At 58.6% G+C, this 14,077-nt stretch overlaps 2 protein-coding genes across 3 annotated transcripts in view; both read right to left on the bottom strand.

The window, feature by feature from the left end:
* The window catches only part of MFNG (MFNG O-fucosylpeptide 3-beta-N-acetylglucosaminyltransferase), a 24,013-nt gene extending 14,287 nt beyond the window's left edge, over nucleotides 1–9,726 (bottom strand). Inside the window, exons 1-4 of one of the 2 annotated variants that reach the window (XM_005883224.2) lie at nucleotides 9,382–9,726; nucleotides 4,192–4,240; nucleotides 3,762–3,864; nucleotides 2,715–2,868 (exon numbers count right to left, since the gene is read on the bottom strand). In XM_005883224.2, the coding sequence (XP_005883286.1) occupies nucleotides 2,715–2,868; nucleotides 3,762–3,864; nucleotides 4,192–4,240; nucleotides 9,382–9,636 (561 nt within the window). In that variant the 5' untranslated portion in view covers nucleotides 9,637–9,726. The remainder of the gene's footprint in view (nucleotides 1–2,714; nucleotides 2,869–3,761; nucleotides 3,865–4,191; nucleotides 4,241–9,381) is intronic. The other variant, XM_014530839.1, reaches the window with a different exon arrangement.
* A 3,463-nt stretch (nucleotides 9,727–13,189) lies between these two features.
* Nucleotides 13,190–14,077, bottom strand: part of CARD10 (caspase recruitment domain family, member 10) — a 26,996-nt gene continuing 26,108 nt past the window's right edge. Inside the window, exon 20 of the mRNA XM_014530798.1 lies at nucleotides 13,190–14,070. Coding sequence (XP_014386284.1) covers nucleotides 13,984–14,070 — 87 coding nt within the window. The 3' untranslated portion in view covers nucleotides 13,190–13,983. The remainder of the gene's footprint in view (nucleotides 14,071–14,077) is intronic.

Genomic DNA, 14,077 nt, shown 5'->3' with positions numbered 1-14,077 from the left:
GGGGCAACAGCCAGGCCACCCCTCGCCACCATCTAGCATGGCGCCAAAGCTTTTTAACTCACGCTTCACTCGAGTCTTACTACAGCCTACCATTATTATGCCCTTTTTATAGATAAGAAAACTGAGGCCCAAAGTCACATCGCTAATCAAGGGTCTACTCTAACCAATTAGACCAGTTAATTGGTTGGATCCAGTTTAAAAGGGCAGGTGAGCTCTCTGTGTGCCCTGCACACCTTCCCCCACTCCCCAGAGAAATGTCTTCGCCTTCCCCCATGTGGTTTGAGAGGGGCTACCAAGCACAGCACCTGCTCCCCTAGGCCACAGAGGTGGGCGGGAATGATCACAGGGCCACACCTCTTGACCAGGTGCTTGGCTCAGCAACAGGCACATCACTGAAGCCAACCAATCAGAACCCTTTCCTGAGCTTTCTATGCAACTGTGAGGAAGAGATGTTTTCGCCAGGCTTGCAAGCTGTAACCCTGATGCCATCTACTTGGGGACACATACACCGACTGCTCCTGCCACTCCGATCCCCTGGGACCAAGAGCGAGAATGAGACTCACTGGGTAAAGAGAACAGGCAGGCCTGTGAGCCCCTGAGGCCAGAACCCCTTGACATCTCAACCTCAGGAACCAATCACATCCCTTTGGGACTTGAACCCCTTCCCGCCCCCGCCCAGCATCACCAAGGCCTCCTCCAGCTCCTCTGCGAGGCCCCGTGAGTTCACCCTGGACTTTCTCTAAGGCTTTTGAGAAACACTGGACCCTTTGAGCTGTACCATCCCTTGGTCAAGCCAATTCCCTAAGGTTGCCTTCTCCCACGTACACAGTTGTTACTTCGTTGAGGCATGTGGCATGGGATTGCATCTCCCATGATGCAGCCGTGAGAAGCCTCAGCAGGGAGTTGGGAAGCCTGGGTCCCCTGCTTCCCCCACTTTAAGAAAGTCACTGCCCCTCCCTGGGCCTGATTTGTCACCTGTGAGCGCGACACTGGCTCTAAGTTCTAAATCGGACGGTTCCCCTGGCCCAGAGCATCCTCCTAGAACCTCTGTGAGCTGCCTTCTGGGAACACTGCCCTCCTACAGGGAGGTCAGGGCTCAACAAGGCGGAATGAATGGCTTCTTAAGGACCTAACACAGAGGAGGTGCCCAATAGACGCTTGTTTAATGAATTGATGATAATTATAGTCACACCAGCAGTAACACTGTAACCGCCGGGCCCTGAGCACCGGCTGTGCCGAGGGCTGTGCTGCGGATGAGGTGCCCAAGATGCACAGAAGTGAAGTCACTTGCCTGAGGTCCCAGCGCTGGGACTAACCCCACGCCAGCGATCTTGCCCTTTTATCTGTCCCACGCTGGCTGGTCCCAGGCTCTGAACAGGCTGGGAAACTTGGGGGCGGAGTCCTGGCATCCCACGGGTGGGGTGTGTGCCAAGGAGGGCATTCGTGCGCATTGTTGGGGACTGGGCCTGCGTGTGCCCCGCAGGGGGCTGAACCCGCTCAGAGATGAAGGCTGCGTTGGGTGCCGACTGCTAACACTGACTAGTGTCTATTACATACCAGCTCCCATTCCAAGCACTTGGATAGATGCCACTTGATTCTCTCTCTTTTTTTTTGCTCTCAACCACCCTATGAGGAAGAGACTATTCCCACCCATTTCACAGATGAGAAAACTGAGGCACAGCGAGGTAAGGAGACTTCAATCAAGGTCATGAAGCCAAGAGGTGGCAGGGCTGGTGAGTGAACCCAGGGAGTCCGGCTCCAGAGCAGAGCTCTCCACCTCTGAGGTCAGGGGTGAGGTGGTGTGGGAGCCTGGGGGACCCCTCAGCTCACCTGAAATCGACTCACATACACACACCCTGGGGCCCCGGAGGATTTAATTAGGACTCGGAGGCTGATTAGCTGCTGATAATTAAGGTTTTGTGTTGCTTGCTCTCTTGGTTTCCCTAATGAAGCAGATGGTGACCGAGGGAGGAGACAGCCCCATGCGGGCCCAGCGCCTGCTGCAGACGCTGCCTCCAGAGAAGCACACTTGCCTTTTCCTGGGGCCCAGGGAGCCCTGGAGGCCCGGGACCCCCACATGGAACCCCCAGTGGCGTCCTGGGGCAGGTGGGAACGCAGGCAACATACCTGGACTCAAAATTTCTCTGCTCATCTGAAAGTCAAATTTAACAGGTATCTGGTTTTGTTTATTTGTTTTCTCAACCTGGCAACCCTAATCAGTGTCCACCCAGGCCAGAGCGGAAGCTGGCGCTGGGGGCCCTGTTATGTCAGGGGTCAACTCTCCAGTCGCAGGTTAGTGAAGTCTGAAGGGAGGGGGTCCCCTAGGGGAGGGGAGCGTTCAGGGGCCGAGGCCTGGGCGGTTAGCCTGCCGACCCGGCAGTACTCGCATTTGAACAACCTGTACAACCACACGACGCACCAGGTGGCTAGGAGCCCAGCTCATCCCCGCGCTCGCGGTGTGACCAGGACCGGCCACTGCTCCCCCGTGACCAAGGCCCGACCTTGTCTCTCTGCCTTCCTGGCATGATCTCAGTCTCCCCATTCCACAGAGGGTCAGAGGTAAAGCCACCAGCCTGACACACAGCGAGACCCAGAAAGCCCACCGCCTCGTCCACAGCCCTGCCCCCAGCCTGGCCCCACCCCAAGCCCCACAGTCCAGGCTGGCCCCTGGCTGGTGGCCAGGGCCCGAAGATGCCAGGGAGGGGCCGACCGACCGTGCGATTGTGGGGCTGCGGCTCCGCAGCGTGGATGGGCCGGTTCAGGCTGGGCCGGCCGATATAGACATCCATCGTCTGCGGAAAGGCCTTTAGCAGCTTCAGCAGCGCCCTTGCGTTGACATAGTTGTCATCATCCACGTGGCAGAACCACCTGTGGGGATGGGAGGGGGACAACGAGCTTGGAGGGGGCTTCCCAAGGGCTGCCAGCCGCTGTGCCCCCATAATCTATAATAATCTAAATAATAAAAGCATAATATGCAAATCAACCGAATGGCCAAACAGCAGACAACCCTCCGGACGACCACGCTATGACACCCACTGCCGCCAGGCCAGCCAAGGCAGGTGCGACGTGATTGGTTGGGGGCCCGGCCATTGCCCCATGATCGCCCCAAAGAGGGAGGCCCAGGCCACCGACTGGCAGGCTGCCCCCCTCTGTGGGATGCGAGGGGGCGGGAGGTAGGAGGGGGGCGGGCGATCCATTGCAGAGCCCCGGCCAGGTGGGCAGGGCCTATCTCTTTGGGGCAATGGATCGCAGAGCCCCGTGATCAATTGCCCCAAAGAGGGAAGCCCTGGCTACCCTGCAGTGGTGCTGTGGTGGGTGGGCGGGGCCTCCTTCTGTGGGGTAATGGATGGGGGGTGGGGGGCTCCCAGACTGTGAGAGGGTGCAAGCCAGGCTGAGGGACACACCACCGCGCCCCCCGCCCGCACAAATTTCATGCACCAGGCCTCTAGTCAATCAATGAACAGTTACCTGGTGGGGTGGCTCTGTGCCAGGCAGCATCTGTGTAAGCTCCTGAAGAAGATCTGCCCATTTAACCAGTGGGGACTAAGACACAGAAAGGTTAAGACACTTGCTCCAGGTCACACAGCCAGTGAATGGCAGGATTTGAACCTGGACAATCTGCCCAAAGACAGACCACAGGAGGCCTTACACGACAAAATTCACAGGACCCAGGCGACGTCACTGTTTTGGCACAACACCCTGTTCAGGAAGTGGCCTGAGGCGAAGGTTACACCTGCCCTCAGAGACCCAGACGCACTCACCGCAGTCCACTGGCCAAGAAGGCATCCAGCTCAGCAGCCATCTTGCAGGACAGGGCTGGGTGGCTGTGCTCCGCAGAGCAGTTGGTGACCACTAGGTGGGGCCCTGGAGAAGGGAGGACAAGTGTGAGGCCCCTGCCCGCCTCCTCCCCACAGCTCTGCACACAGGCCCCGAGACAGGGCGGAGCAAGGCCAGTCCACCACTCCCCTTTCACACACGGGGAAACTGAGGCCAGGGAGGGCTGACCTGCCCAGGACCCCATAGCTGACGAACTTGTCCAACACAGCCCCTCCCCACACCCACACCCATTTCCGGGGAAGAAGCTTGCTCTGCTCTGGGGCCGAGGGGAATCCCCACAGGCCAAGAGCAGGCAGCCCTGTTTTCCGGGGACTCCCAGGCCAGGGGCAGCCACCCCCCAGGCCAGGCGGTTACCCAGTCTCTCCTGGAGGCCTTCATCCCGGCTGTCAGTGAAGACAAACGTCTGGGAAGAAGAAGGAAGAGTCAGGATGGGGCTCCGCCAAGGGGAGTGGGAGGCGGGGAGGGGTGCCTGCAGCCCGATGGCCCACCCGTCCAGGTAGATACACACAGCAGACCCCGCTGCTCCTTCAGGGAGGGGCACACACCCTCGCCCGGTCACACTCTTCCTTAGGACAACCTGACCTTCTCAGCGACACCAAACGTCTGGGAAGAAGAAGGAAGAGTCAGGATGGGGCTCCGCCAAGGGGAGTGGGAGGCGGGGAGGGGTGCCTGCAGCCCGATGGCCCACCCGTCCAGGTAGATACGCACAGCAGACCCCGCTGCTCCTTCAGGGAGGGGCACACACCCTCGCCCGGTCACACTCTCCCTTAGGACAACCTGACCTTCTCAGCGACACCCCCGTGCTACACACACACACACACACACAACTGTGGGGGCTAAAGAAATAGTAATACTTTCCCTCCCACCTTCTACCTTCTTCTAGCTGGGCTAGTAGCCAAATTAACAGAGAGAGAATCATAGGAGAAAGTCATAGTTTTAATGCATGTGCATGGGGAATCCACAGAAGCATGAAAGTTCCAAACACAGTGGGGCAGCATTGGGTAGATAAGACATTTTGGAGAAAGGAGAAAGGGGGGAGGCATTAGATTTCAGGAGTGAGAACGGGCCATTTGCAGGTAGTTAGGGAAGAGCAGAGCACACCTGGCAGGAAAACCCTGCAGCTCAACAGCAGCGAGACCGCAGGAGGTGTCTGGCGAACTGTGAAGGTGAAGATTCTTAAGGTGATTGAGCCAAGGCCCCCACCGAAGGCAGGCAGGAAAGGGGGAGGGGCAAGGCCCTCTGGGTCTGCTTCTTCATCAACAGCTTCAAGTCACTGTCCCAAAGAGCAGCCACAGGGTGGCAACACCTTGGTTCCCTCCACAAGCCACCTTCTGCGGACACACAACTTCGCTGTGTGCATCACCCATCCCTCTCACTCACGCGGCCCTTCACAGACCAGCGACCACAGGGACCCTGTCAGTCACACGCCCCTGGCAGAATCACACACTCACACACACACACACACACACAAAACACACAAAACACAACACAGGGTCCCACCTGGCTCCTTCTCAGTCACATATACACAACCCTAAACAGTGTCAGGAGACAGACTGCGTGAAAAGACCCCCAAGCTGGGCTACTGCATCACTTAGGGAGCAGCCACAGCTTCACAGCCACGCAAAACCCCTGTGGAGTGTGGGGGCGCCACGCATCTCAGAAATCCTGCATCCTGCCCCCATGCAGCTCTCCCAGGTGGACAGGCCCCCCACCAGGGCCTTTCACACTCCTGGTCCCAACTAAACATGGAGACCGGTGTTCCGTCTGTCCCCCTCACAGATGGCAAAACTGAGGCGACGTAATGGACCAAGGCGTGTGGCAGTTGGCAAGTGCAGCCGGGATTCGAACCCACAGGCCTGGGGCCACTCCCTACTCCCAAATCCCGGCTACCCCGGGGAAGGCACCTCAGGTCCAGAGCCTCAAGCCCGAGCTCCGAGCTCCCCGGATCTGTACTTTCTCCTGGTCTCCCCATCATTCTGAGATCAACACCTTGGGGTCACTGTGCCTCCTCTCTTTCTCTCACACCCTCCCCCCAATCCAGTCTGTCAGCTAACCTTTACCCTTTAAATGACCCAAGATGCAACTTCTCCCCACCAGCCTCACAGCCCAGGCCTCGCTGCGGTCCAGCCCACCCTCCCTGTCACCTCCTGCCTGCTTTCTGCGTCACCTTTGGCCCGGGCTCCCTGCTCCTCCTGCCCCCAACCCCATGTCTGTTTTCAACACAACCCCCGAGGGAGCCAGTAAATCGGCCAGGCCTTCCCCTGCTCCCTGGCGAACTTTTGCCACCAGATAGTGGAACTCTTCTAGAGTGTGCAGCCTGAGCCAAATGGGCCAGGGAATGTTTGTGGAGGGCGAGGAAGCGGGAATGAAAGGAGGGGTCCCACCGCAGGGCCTGGGGGCTGGGCAGGCGCATGGGAATCCTGAGGTTGGCACAGGGCAGCGGGCAGTGCCCTCTGAGCAAGGGTTGCATTTGATTTGTTTAAAGAGGGGACCCTGACAGTGGCTAAAATCTCGCAGGAAAACAAAGGGACAGGCAGCCTGTTAAGGGGAGGGGAGGGGTGGCTGGAGGGCCATCTGCTCCAGTGGAGGGAAGTGAGGGACCCGAGCTGCTACCCACCCCTCCCCCCCAGCCCCGCCCCAGCCCTGGAGGGGACTGTGGGGAAGAGAAAGGCTCCTCTTGGGTCACAAAACATGCCTCCCCCAGCCCACCCCTTCTGCCTGGGACAAAGGCCGTGCACGAGCCCCAGCCGCTGCCACAAAGGCCCACCTGCCGCCCGGCCGCCCTTAACCAGCTGGGGTGGGCGCCCAGCCCTGGAGTTAACCAGCTCAGGCCAGCTCCCCATGACAGAGCTGCGAGAGGTGCCAAGACCTTCCCGTCCTGTGCAGATGGGGAAACCGAGGGCTGGAAGCGGGAGGGCTTTGCCAAGGTCACAGAGAGAGAGGAGCCAAAGGCTGGAGAGGCAGCAAAAGTGAGTCTCCCTGCCCCCCCTCCTCTTCCTCCGTTTGAGCCTCCTTCCTTTTTTCACCTCTGCCCTGAAAGACAAGATTCGGGACTCCGCCCCTTGCACTGGGGGGCGAGGGCGGGAGTTCTGCTGAGTGAGTCCATCTCCCACCCCTGTTAACTGGGCTCATTTTCCTCGCCTGTGCAATGGGAATATCCAGAGTGTCAGCCAGGGACACTCTCCTCTTACCCCTTGAGTTCTTCTGGCCGGTCCGATAGTTCAAACAGCACATTAACAGGAGAAAATCAAATGTTAATACCTGCACACCGGGAATTCACAGAGGCATGAAAATTCCCCAAATAGGGAGACTTCTGGACTAAGAGGGGGAGGCAGGCAATTCAGTTAGATGAGAAGGTGCAAACATTTGCTAAACAGATTCCTGCAGGGCCACCAGCAATAATGGACACGAAGGGGAATCTAGGGAAGAGCTCTTCACGCGCCCAGGTGGCTGTGCTAAGGCTCCTGCCCTGGACCAGCTTTTTCTCTCCCCGTCTCTTTAGGCACGAAAGACAGGGGTCTGAGCCTCTTCCTGAGTATGTTTCAGCTCGAAACCCTCTACATGCCAGGGTGGCACATTGTGGGGACCCCATAATGGCTACCACGTGGGGTCCTTGGGAGGGTTAGATTGAGTGATGGCTCTGACTCGCGGCCCCTTAGATGCTGAGCGGGTTCTCCCCCTGGCTGCCGGGGTGGCATCTGGGATTGAACTGGGGACACAGAGGGTTGGCTGCTTGCCTCTCCTCTCCCGGCCCGGTCCTGCCAGGCCCAGCTGCCCGGGCTGGAGGCCCAGGACCCTTTCCTACAGCCCAGTGACCAGGCAGCTGTATCCCGGGTCTCGGCAGAGAAGACAGGGCCCTGGCCAAGAGGTGGGGGCTGGTCCCACTGGGCTCGGTCCCCTCAGGCCTTCAGGATGACACACAGGCAAGTACTTCCTCCCCTTGTGCCTCAGTTTCCTCATCCGGGGCAAGGGCACCCCCATGGTGATCCAGACAAGACAGGAAGGGGCCTCAGACCACGTGAGGCCACACTCCCGGGCACACACAGACACAGCGCCATAAACAGGAAGGTCTGCGGGGAGGCCAGGCTCAGCGACTTCCGCCAGTAGAACCAGAACCTCCCCCAGGCGAGAAGCTATGTGTGGCGGGGGGGCGGGGAGCAGGGAAGAGCCTGGGGTGCTGGGGCCCCGTGGGGAAGTGTCAATCCAAGGATCTAGGGCATCAGGGCCAGGAACTTGGGATGGGGGGGATCCTCTCCCCAGGGGGTCCTGGCCTCTTCCAGGCATCACCTGCCCCCATTCTCGGTCCCCAGGAGTCCCCACACCCCTCTGAAGGCTCAGTCACTTCCTTCCCTGAGCCACCGCCAAAGTGGAGACAGCACATGCGTGTGTGTGTGCGTGCGTGTGTGCGTGTGTGTGCATGTGTGTGTAAATCGGCCCCCCACCACCTTCCCCAGAGATGGTTCCCGACACCCAAACCACTGACTTTGCTTGAGGAGGGCGATGGTTGAGGGAAAGGGAAGAACCAGGAGGGACTCAGCTTGTAGAGCCGCCTCTGGGGGAAACAGAAGTCACCCACATGCGTCTTGTCAGCATGTCTAGCACTGACACTGGCTCCACACGTGTCAGTGCACATACATGCGCACTCATGCACACACACACACACAATCCCACATGCTGGGCCGGCCCTACCCCGACCCCTGCCTCAGCCTCCACAGTCACAGCACGTCCCCCTCCTCCCTCCCTCGGAAACTGCCCCACAGGAAATGAGCCAGGGGCTCAGGGCGCTCCCCTGGCACACCCTGGGCACAAAAGTTGTGGGTGCAGGGGCTGCTGGGAATTTTGAGAGGATGCCTCCCATTCCGCCCTCTCCCGACAGGGCCCACCTAGATGGTCCCCTCCTCAGGGGCTCTCCCCTGTTCTCACAGCACCAGGGCCTGCACTGGGGCAGCCTGGCCAGGCTCATGTCAGCCAGGACCCCTTCGAGGCCTCTGCCCCCCCGTCCAACACCCACCCCTGCCCCCAGTGCCAGGCTGGGCAGGAGTGAAGCCAGCACCGGCACTGCCAGGGAATAGAGCAGTGGTTCTCAACCTTCCTAATGCCGCGACCCTTTCATACAGTTCCTCATGGTGTGGTGACGCCCAACCATAAAATTATTTTCATTGCTACTTCATAACTGTAACTTTGCTACTGTTATGAATCGTAACGTAAATATCTGATATGCTATATGTGTTTTCCGATGGTCACAACCCACAGGTTGAGAACCGCTGGAATAGAGGATCCCCAGGAGGGACCCAGAAGCTGGGGCATGAGCCCAGCCTGGCCCCTAAAAGAGACAGAGCAGTGGGCCTGAGGGGTAGCGCGCCCCAGGGCCAGGGAGGGCACAGCCAGGACCTCAGAAGCCCCTGGATCCTGGGAAGAAGGGGGAGTGGGCAGGTGGGGGAGCCGCTCCTCCCCAAGGCTGCCAGGGACCCCAACCCATAGAAAAGCCTTAGAGTCCCGCAGGCCAGGGGCCACTCCTGGGGCCCACAGTCACCAGCGTGTCACCTGTTCCCTGGTCCTGGAGACCCACGTGTCCAGCAGCAGGTCCAGGCGAGAGCGGTGGAAGGCGCGGGTCGTCTTGACAGCGATGTAGACGTCCTGCAGCTGCAGCTCCGGGGGCGGCGGGCTCGGTGGGCTCAGCCCGGGGGTCTCCTGCACGCTCTTCGGGGACCGGCTCACGTGGTAGCGAAGGGAGAGGAGCCCCAAGCACAGGAGGGTGAGGAGGGCGCCTGCCAGGCCCCGGAGGAGCCGGCACTGCATTGGCCCTGGGACCCCAGACAGCTCGGCCCCCAAATCCCAACTGGACGGGGAGGGGCTCCGGCAAAGACAAAAGTCTGGCAGGCATCGGGGGGGCTCCTGGCCCCGCCCCTCCCTCCAGCGCAGCCCAAGGGGCGGGGCCGGCCCATGGGAGCCCCAGAGGTGGCAGCTAAAGAGGCAGCTGAAGGGACAGCCCCATTCCTGCCAGCTGCTGCAGTGGGGGTGGGGGCAACAACAAACCCTCCGTGCCAGAGTAGAAGGGAGGGGCCCTCTGGCCTGCCCACTCCCCAGAGACCGCCCGCTGAGCTCATTCAACACCCATTGTGTTGTGGTGCCCTGCTCTCCAGCCTCCCAGCTTTTGCTCAAGGTTCCTCCTCCTGGACGCTCTCCCCCATCCCCAGCATCCTCACCCATGTTCCCTCCACCAGGCTGAATTCTGTTTGGATTTTAAGGCTCAGCTCAAGGGCTCCCTCCTCCAGGAAGCCTTCTCTGATGCCCTCCCAACTTCCGAGGCTCCCACAGTGGTTGGCTCAGTTCCTTTGGTCTTCACAACAGCACTAGGATGGCTACTCCCAGTTTAGAGCTGAACACATAAGGCACAGAAGGACCTAAAATGGCCCGGGCAGTGTGGCTCGGTGGATGAGCGTTGACCTCTGGACCAGGAGGTCATGGTTTGATTCTTGGTCAGGCCATATGCCCAGGTTGCAGGCTCGACCCTCAGTAGGGGGCGTGCAGGAGGCAGCCAATCAATGATTCTCTCTTACCATTGCTGTTTCTCTCTCTCCCTCTCCCTTCCTCTCTGAAATTAATTCTCCAGCCTCCCAGCTTTTGCTCAAGGTTCCTCCTCCTGGACGCTCTCCCCCATCCCCAGCATCCTCACCCATGTTCCCTCCACCAGGCTGAATTCTGTTTGGATTTTAAGGCTCAGCTCAAGGGCTCCCTCCTCCAGGAAGCCTTCTCTGATGCCCTCCCAACTTCCGAGGCTCCCACAGTGGTTGGCTCAGTCCCTTTGGTCTTCACAACAGCACTAGGATGGCTATTCCGTTTAGAGCTGAACACATAAGGCACAGAAGGATCTAAAATGGCCCGGGCGCTGTGGCTCGGTGGATGAGCGTCGACCTATGGACCAGGAGGTCATGGTTTGACTCTTGGTCAGGCCATATGCCCAGGTTGCAGGCTCAACGCCCAGTAGGGGGCATGCAGGAGGCAGCCAATCAATGATTCTCTCTTACCATTGCTGTTTCTCTCTCTCCCTCTCCCTTCCTCTCTGAAATTAATAAAAATAGTAAAAAAAAAAAAAAGATTGCTTTTCCTTTACACTCTCTCCAGTCCTAATGTAGGGCTGGGCCATAGCAGGCCCAGCTCAGACAGCTCAGTTCACAGCCAGTGGTACTTCCTTATATGTAATTAATAAATATATATTGAGCTGCTATGTGCCAGGCACTGTCCTAGACACTGTAGGTTCGGCGAATAAAAAAGAAGAAATCTCTGCCCTGATGGTCTCAGGAGGAAGATGGGCAATAGGTAAGTAAAATGTAAAGGCGCGGGGAGATGAACGTGCTGTGGAGAGAACATAGTAGAAAGGGGGCCTGGGAAGCAGCTGGAGAGAAGGGATTGGGATTTACTTATTATTTATTTTTTTAATATGTTTTCATTGAATTTTAGAAAGGAAGGGAGAGGGAGAGAGAGAAACATTGATGTGAGAAACATTGATTGGCGGCCTCCTGCACGCACCCCGACTGGGCACTGAACCCACAACCTGGGCATGTGCCCTGACTGGAAATTGAACAGCAACCTGACCTCCCGGTGCATAGGGAGGACACTCAACCAACGGAGCCACATCAGCCCCAGCAGGCTCACAACTTAAATAAAGTGGTCTCGGAAGGCCTCGGGGCGAAGGTGACATTTACCATTTAAGTAAAGACCTGAAGGAAGTAAAGGAGTGAGGCAGGGACCCAGCCCGCAAAAGCAAAAGTCTGGCAGGCATCAGGGACCAACAAGGAGGGGAGAGAGAGAGCTGGGACCAGGAATCGAACCGTGACCTCCTGGTTCACAGGTTGACACTCAACCACTGAGCCACGCCAGCAGGGCTGGAACCAAGCCCTTTGAGTCACCCTACTACGGGCTAGCTCCATGCCAGGCCCCTTCACAGCTCTTCTTCCCAGAACAGCATCACCAGGCTTCCTGCCACACAGACCAGGGTTCAAGTCCTGACTCCGGGCAGGTGACTTCACCTCTCTGAACTTCACTTTCATCATTTATAAAACGAGGACAACGTAAGACTTGGTAAAAAGTAAAGGATTCGCCCTTGCTGGTTTGGCTCAGTGGATAGAGCGTCGGCCTGTGGACTGAAGGGTCCCAGGTTCAATTCCAGTCAAGGGCACATGCCTGGGTTGCGGGCTCTGTTCCCAGTAGGGGATGTGCACCAATCAATGATTCTCTTTCATCATTGATGTTTCTATCTCTCTCTCCCTCTCCCTTTCTCTCTGAAATCAATAAAAATATAAAAAAAAAGTAAAGGATTCGTGGACTCCTTCACCCCATGGGAAGGTCCCCTAACATGGGACCAGGCAAAGGCAGCTGAGCTCCCAGGTTCCCACCTCTTCACCCAGACTCCTGGGTCCTTAGACCATGGACGAGGCACACAGCAAGGGGAGAGGTTCATTCACCCAAATGAGAACGACCCAGTTTCCTCCCCGAAGGAGCCCACAGCCACCCACAGAGGCCCGCCTTCCTGCCACAAGGCAGGGCAGGGCATGGCCAAGGAGAAGCCCCAAGGGCTGAGAGAATCAAGCAGGCTTCATGGAGACGGTGTCTGAGCCAGGCCTCAAAGGACACTAAGAGTTAGGCAGCCCCTGCCCCTGAACATCCCAGCCTCATTTCCTACCACTTCCCAGTGGCCAAACTCAACCCATTTCCTGCCTCTGAGCCTTTGTTCTTGAGATTTTCTCCACCTGGTAACCCACGCCCCCAAAATCTCCCAGGGGCCAGCCCAAGTTCATTACCATTACCGAGAACACAGTCATAGGAGGACCTAGGACAGCACATAGGCATACAAGTCCAATAAATGCTTCCTGAAGAAAGGAGTCACCTCAAACTCAAGTGGCACCTCCTCCAGCAGGCCTGCCGGGGTTTCTCCCAGCGGAGGTGACTGACCTCTCTCTGGAGGAGATCTCAGGGACCCGACTGCACACTGAAGACTTGCTCTTGGTCTCCTGGACTCCGCAGCCAGGCCCTAAAACCCAAGACCACGCTCCGCTGGCTTCCGTATCCCCACCCGAGGGGACACTCCTTTGATGATCAGACACAAGCAGGGCTCACTGTGGGGGTGGCCCATCTGTGGGGCCCTTCTCCGGTCATTCGGGGGCGGGTAAGGTGATGCCAGCACAGATGGCGGGCGGCTCTGGGGATGAGTCAGGAGTGAAATCTGACCCTCCCCAAGGGCAAGAGGGAACCTGAAAGGTGGTATCAAGCTGAGCTGGAGGTGGGGACAAGTGTGCCCCCCACTCCCACCCCCACCCCCACTAGGGATGCAAATAAGCAAAAGGCCACCAACTTCTATGACAAACTGTTTAATGTTCCATAACGTGCAGCTTCTGAGTGAAAAGGGCCCATTCAAACGAGCCGTACATTCTGGTGCCGGAGCAGCCGAGCCCCTCCCCACCTGTCCCTCTGGGAGGCGGCAGGGCAGGGAGGAGGTGCTGTGAGAACATGGTCCTGGGTGTGCTCACCGGGAACACACACGTGTTAAGTGCCCGAGTGTCATGGGGGTGGGGGACATGACATTTACACAGGAGAGAGAACCACGGACACGTGTGTGACCTGAAGACACGAGACGCGGGCACAGGTGACAGTGGACCGGGCAGCTACAATGCCCACATGTGGAGCTATACACAGAAATGTGACTGACGGGGGGGAGTCACAAAGGGCGGGCTCGGGGCTCCTGTGAGCAGAACAGGCTGAGAGCCTGGGAGACCTCGAGTGCCCGGGGGCAGGCAGACAGGAGCCTGCCCGTGAGAACTTGGGTGTACAAAACAGTACACAGTAGTGAGAACCCAGACGCTCAGGTGGGCAGTGACGGAGGGACACAGACCCACGAGTGGGGACCCGGAGACCGGAGGGCTCACAGGAAGGCCCCGAGCGGCAGGTACGGGGCCGGAGGGTGGAAGCTGTCGGAGGGCTCCGGCTCCGGTTCCGGCAGGATCCCTCGGTGACAGCCCGGAGCGGAGCCCGAGGACCTGGGAAGGCTCAGGACAGGGAGGATGTCGCAGGCTCAGCTCCGCCACAGACACCAGGGTCTCCTGGAGGTGTCTGAGTGCACGAGGAAGTCGCCGGCCCCGGAAGGGGCCCTCAGGCCTCGCTGCTGCTGCTGCTGCAGCCCCTGCTGCTGCCTCGCTCCACCCACACGAGGCGGGCCTGCTCCTGCAGGATGCGGCCGCGTACG

This window comes from Myotis brandtii, unplaced genomic scaffold, assembly GCF_000412655.1.
Source record: "Myotis brandtii unplaced genomic scaffold, ASM41265v1 scaffold78, whole genome shotgun sequence".
Classification (NCBI taxonomy): Eukaryota; Metazoa; Chordata; class Mammalia; order Chiroptera; family Vespertilionidae; genus Myotis; species Myotis brandtii.
The sequence above is the reverse complement of the archived record's forward strand: the minus strand, read 5'-3'. Positions and strand labels throughout refer to the sequence as shown.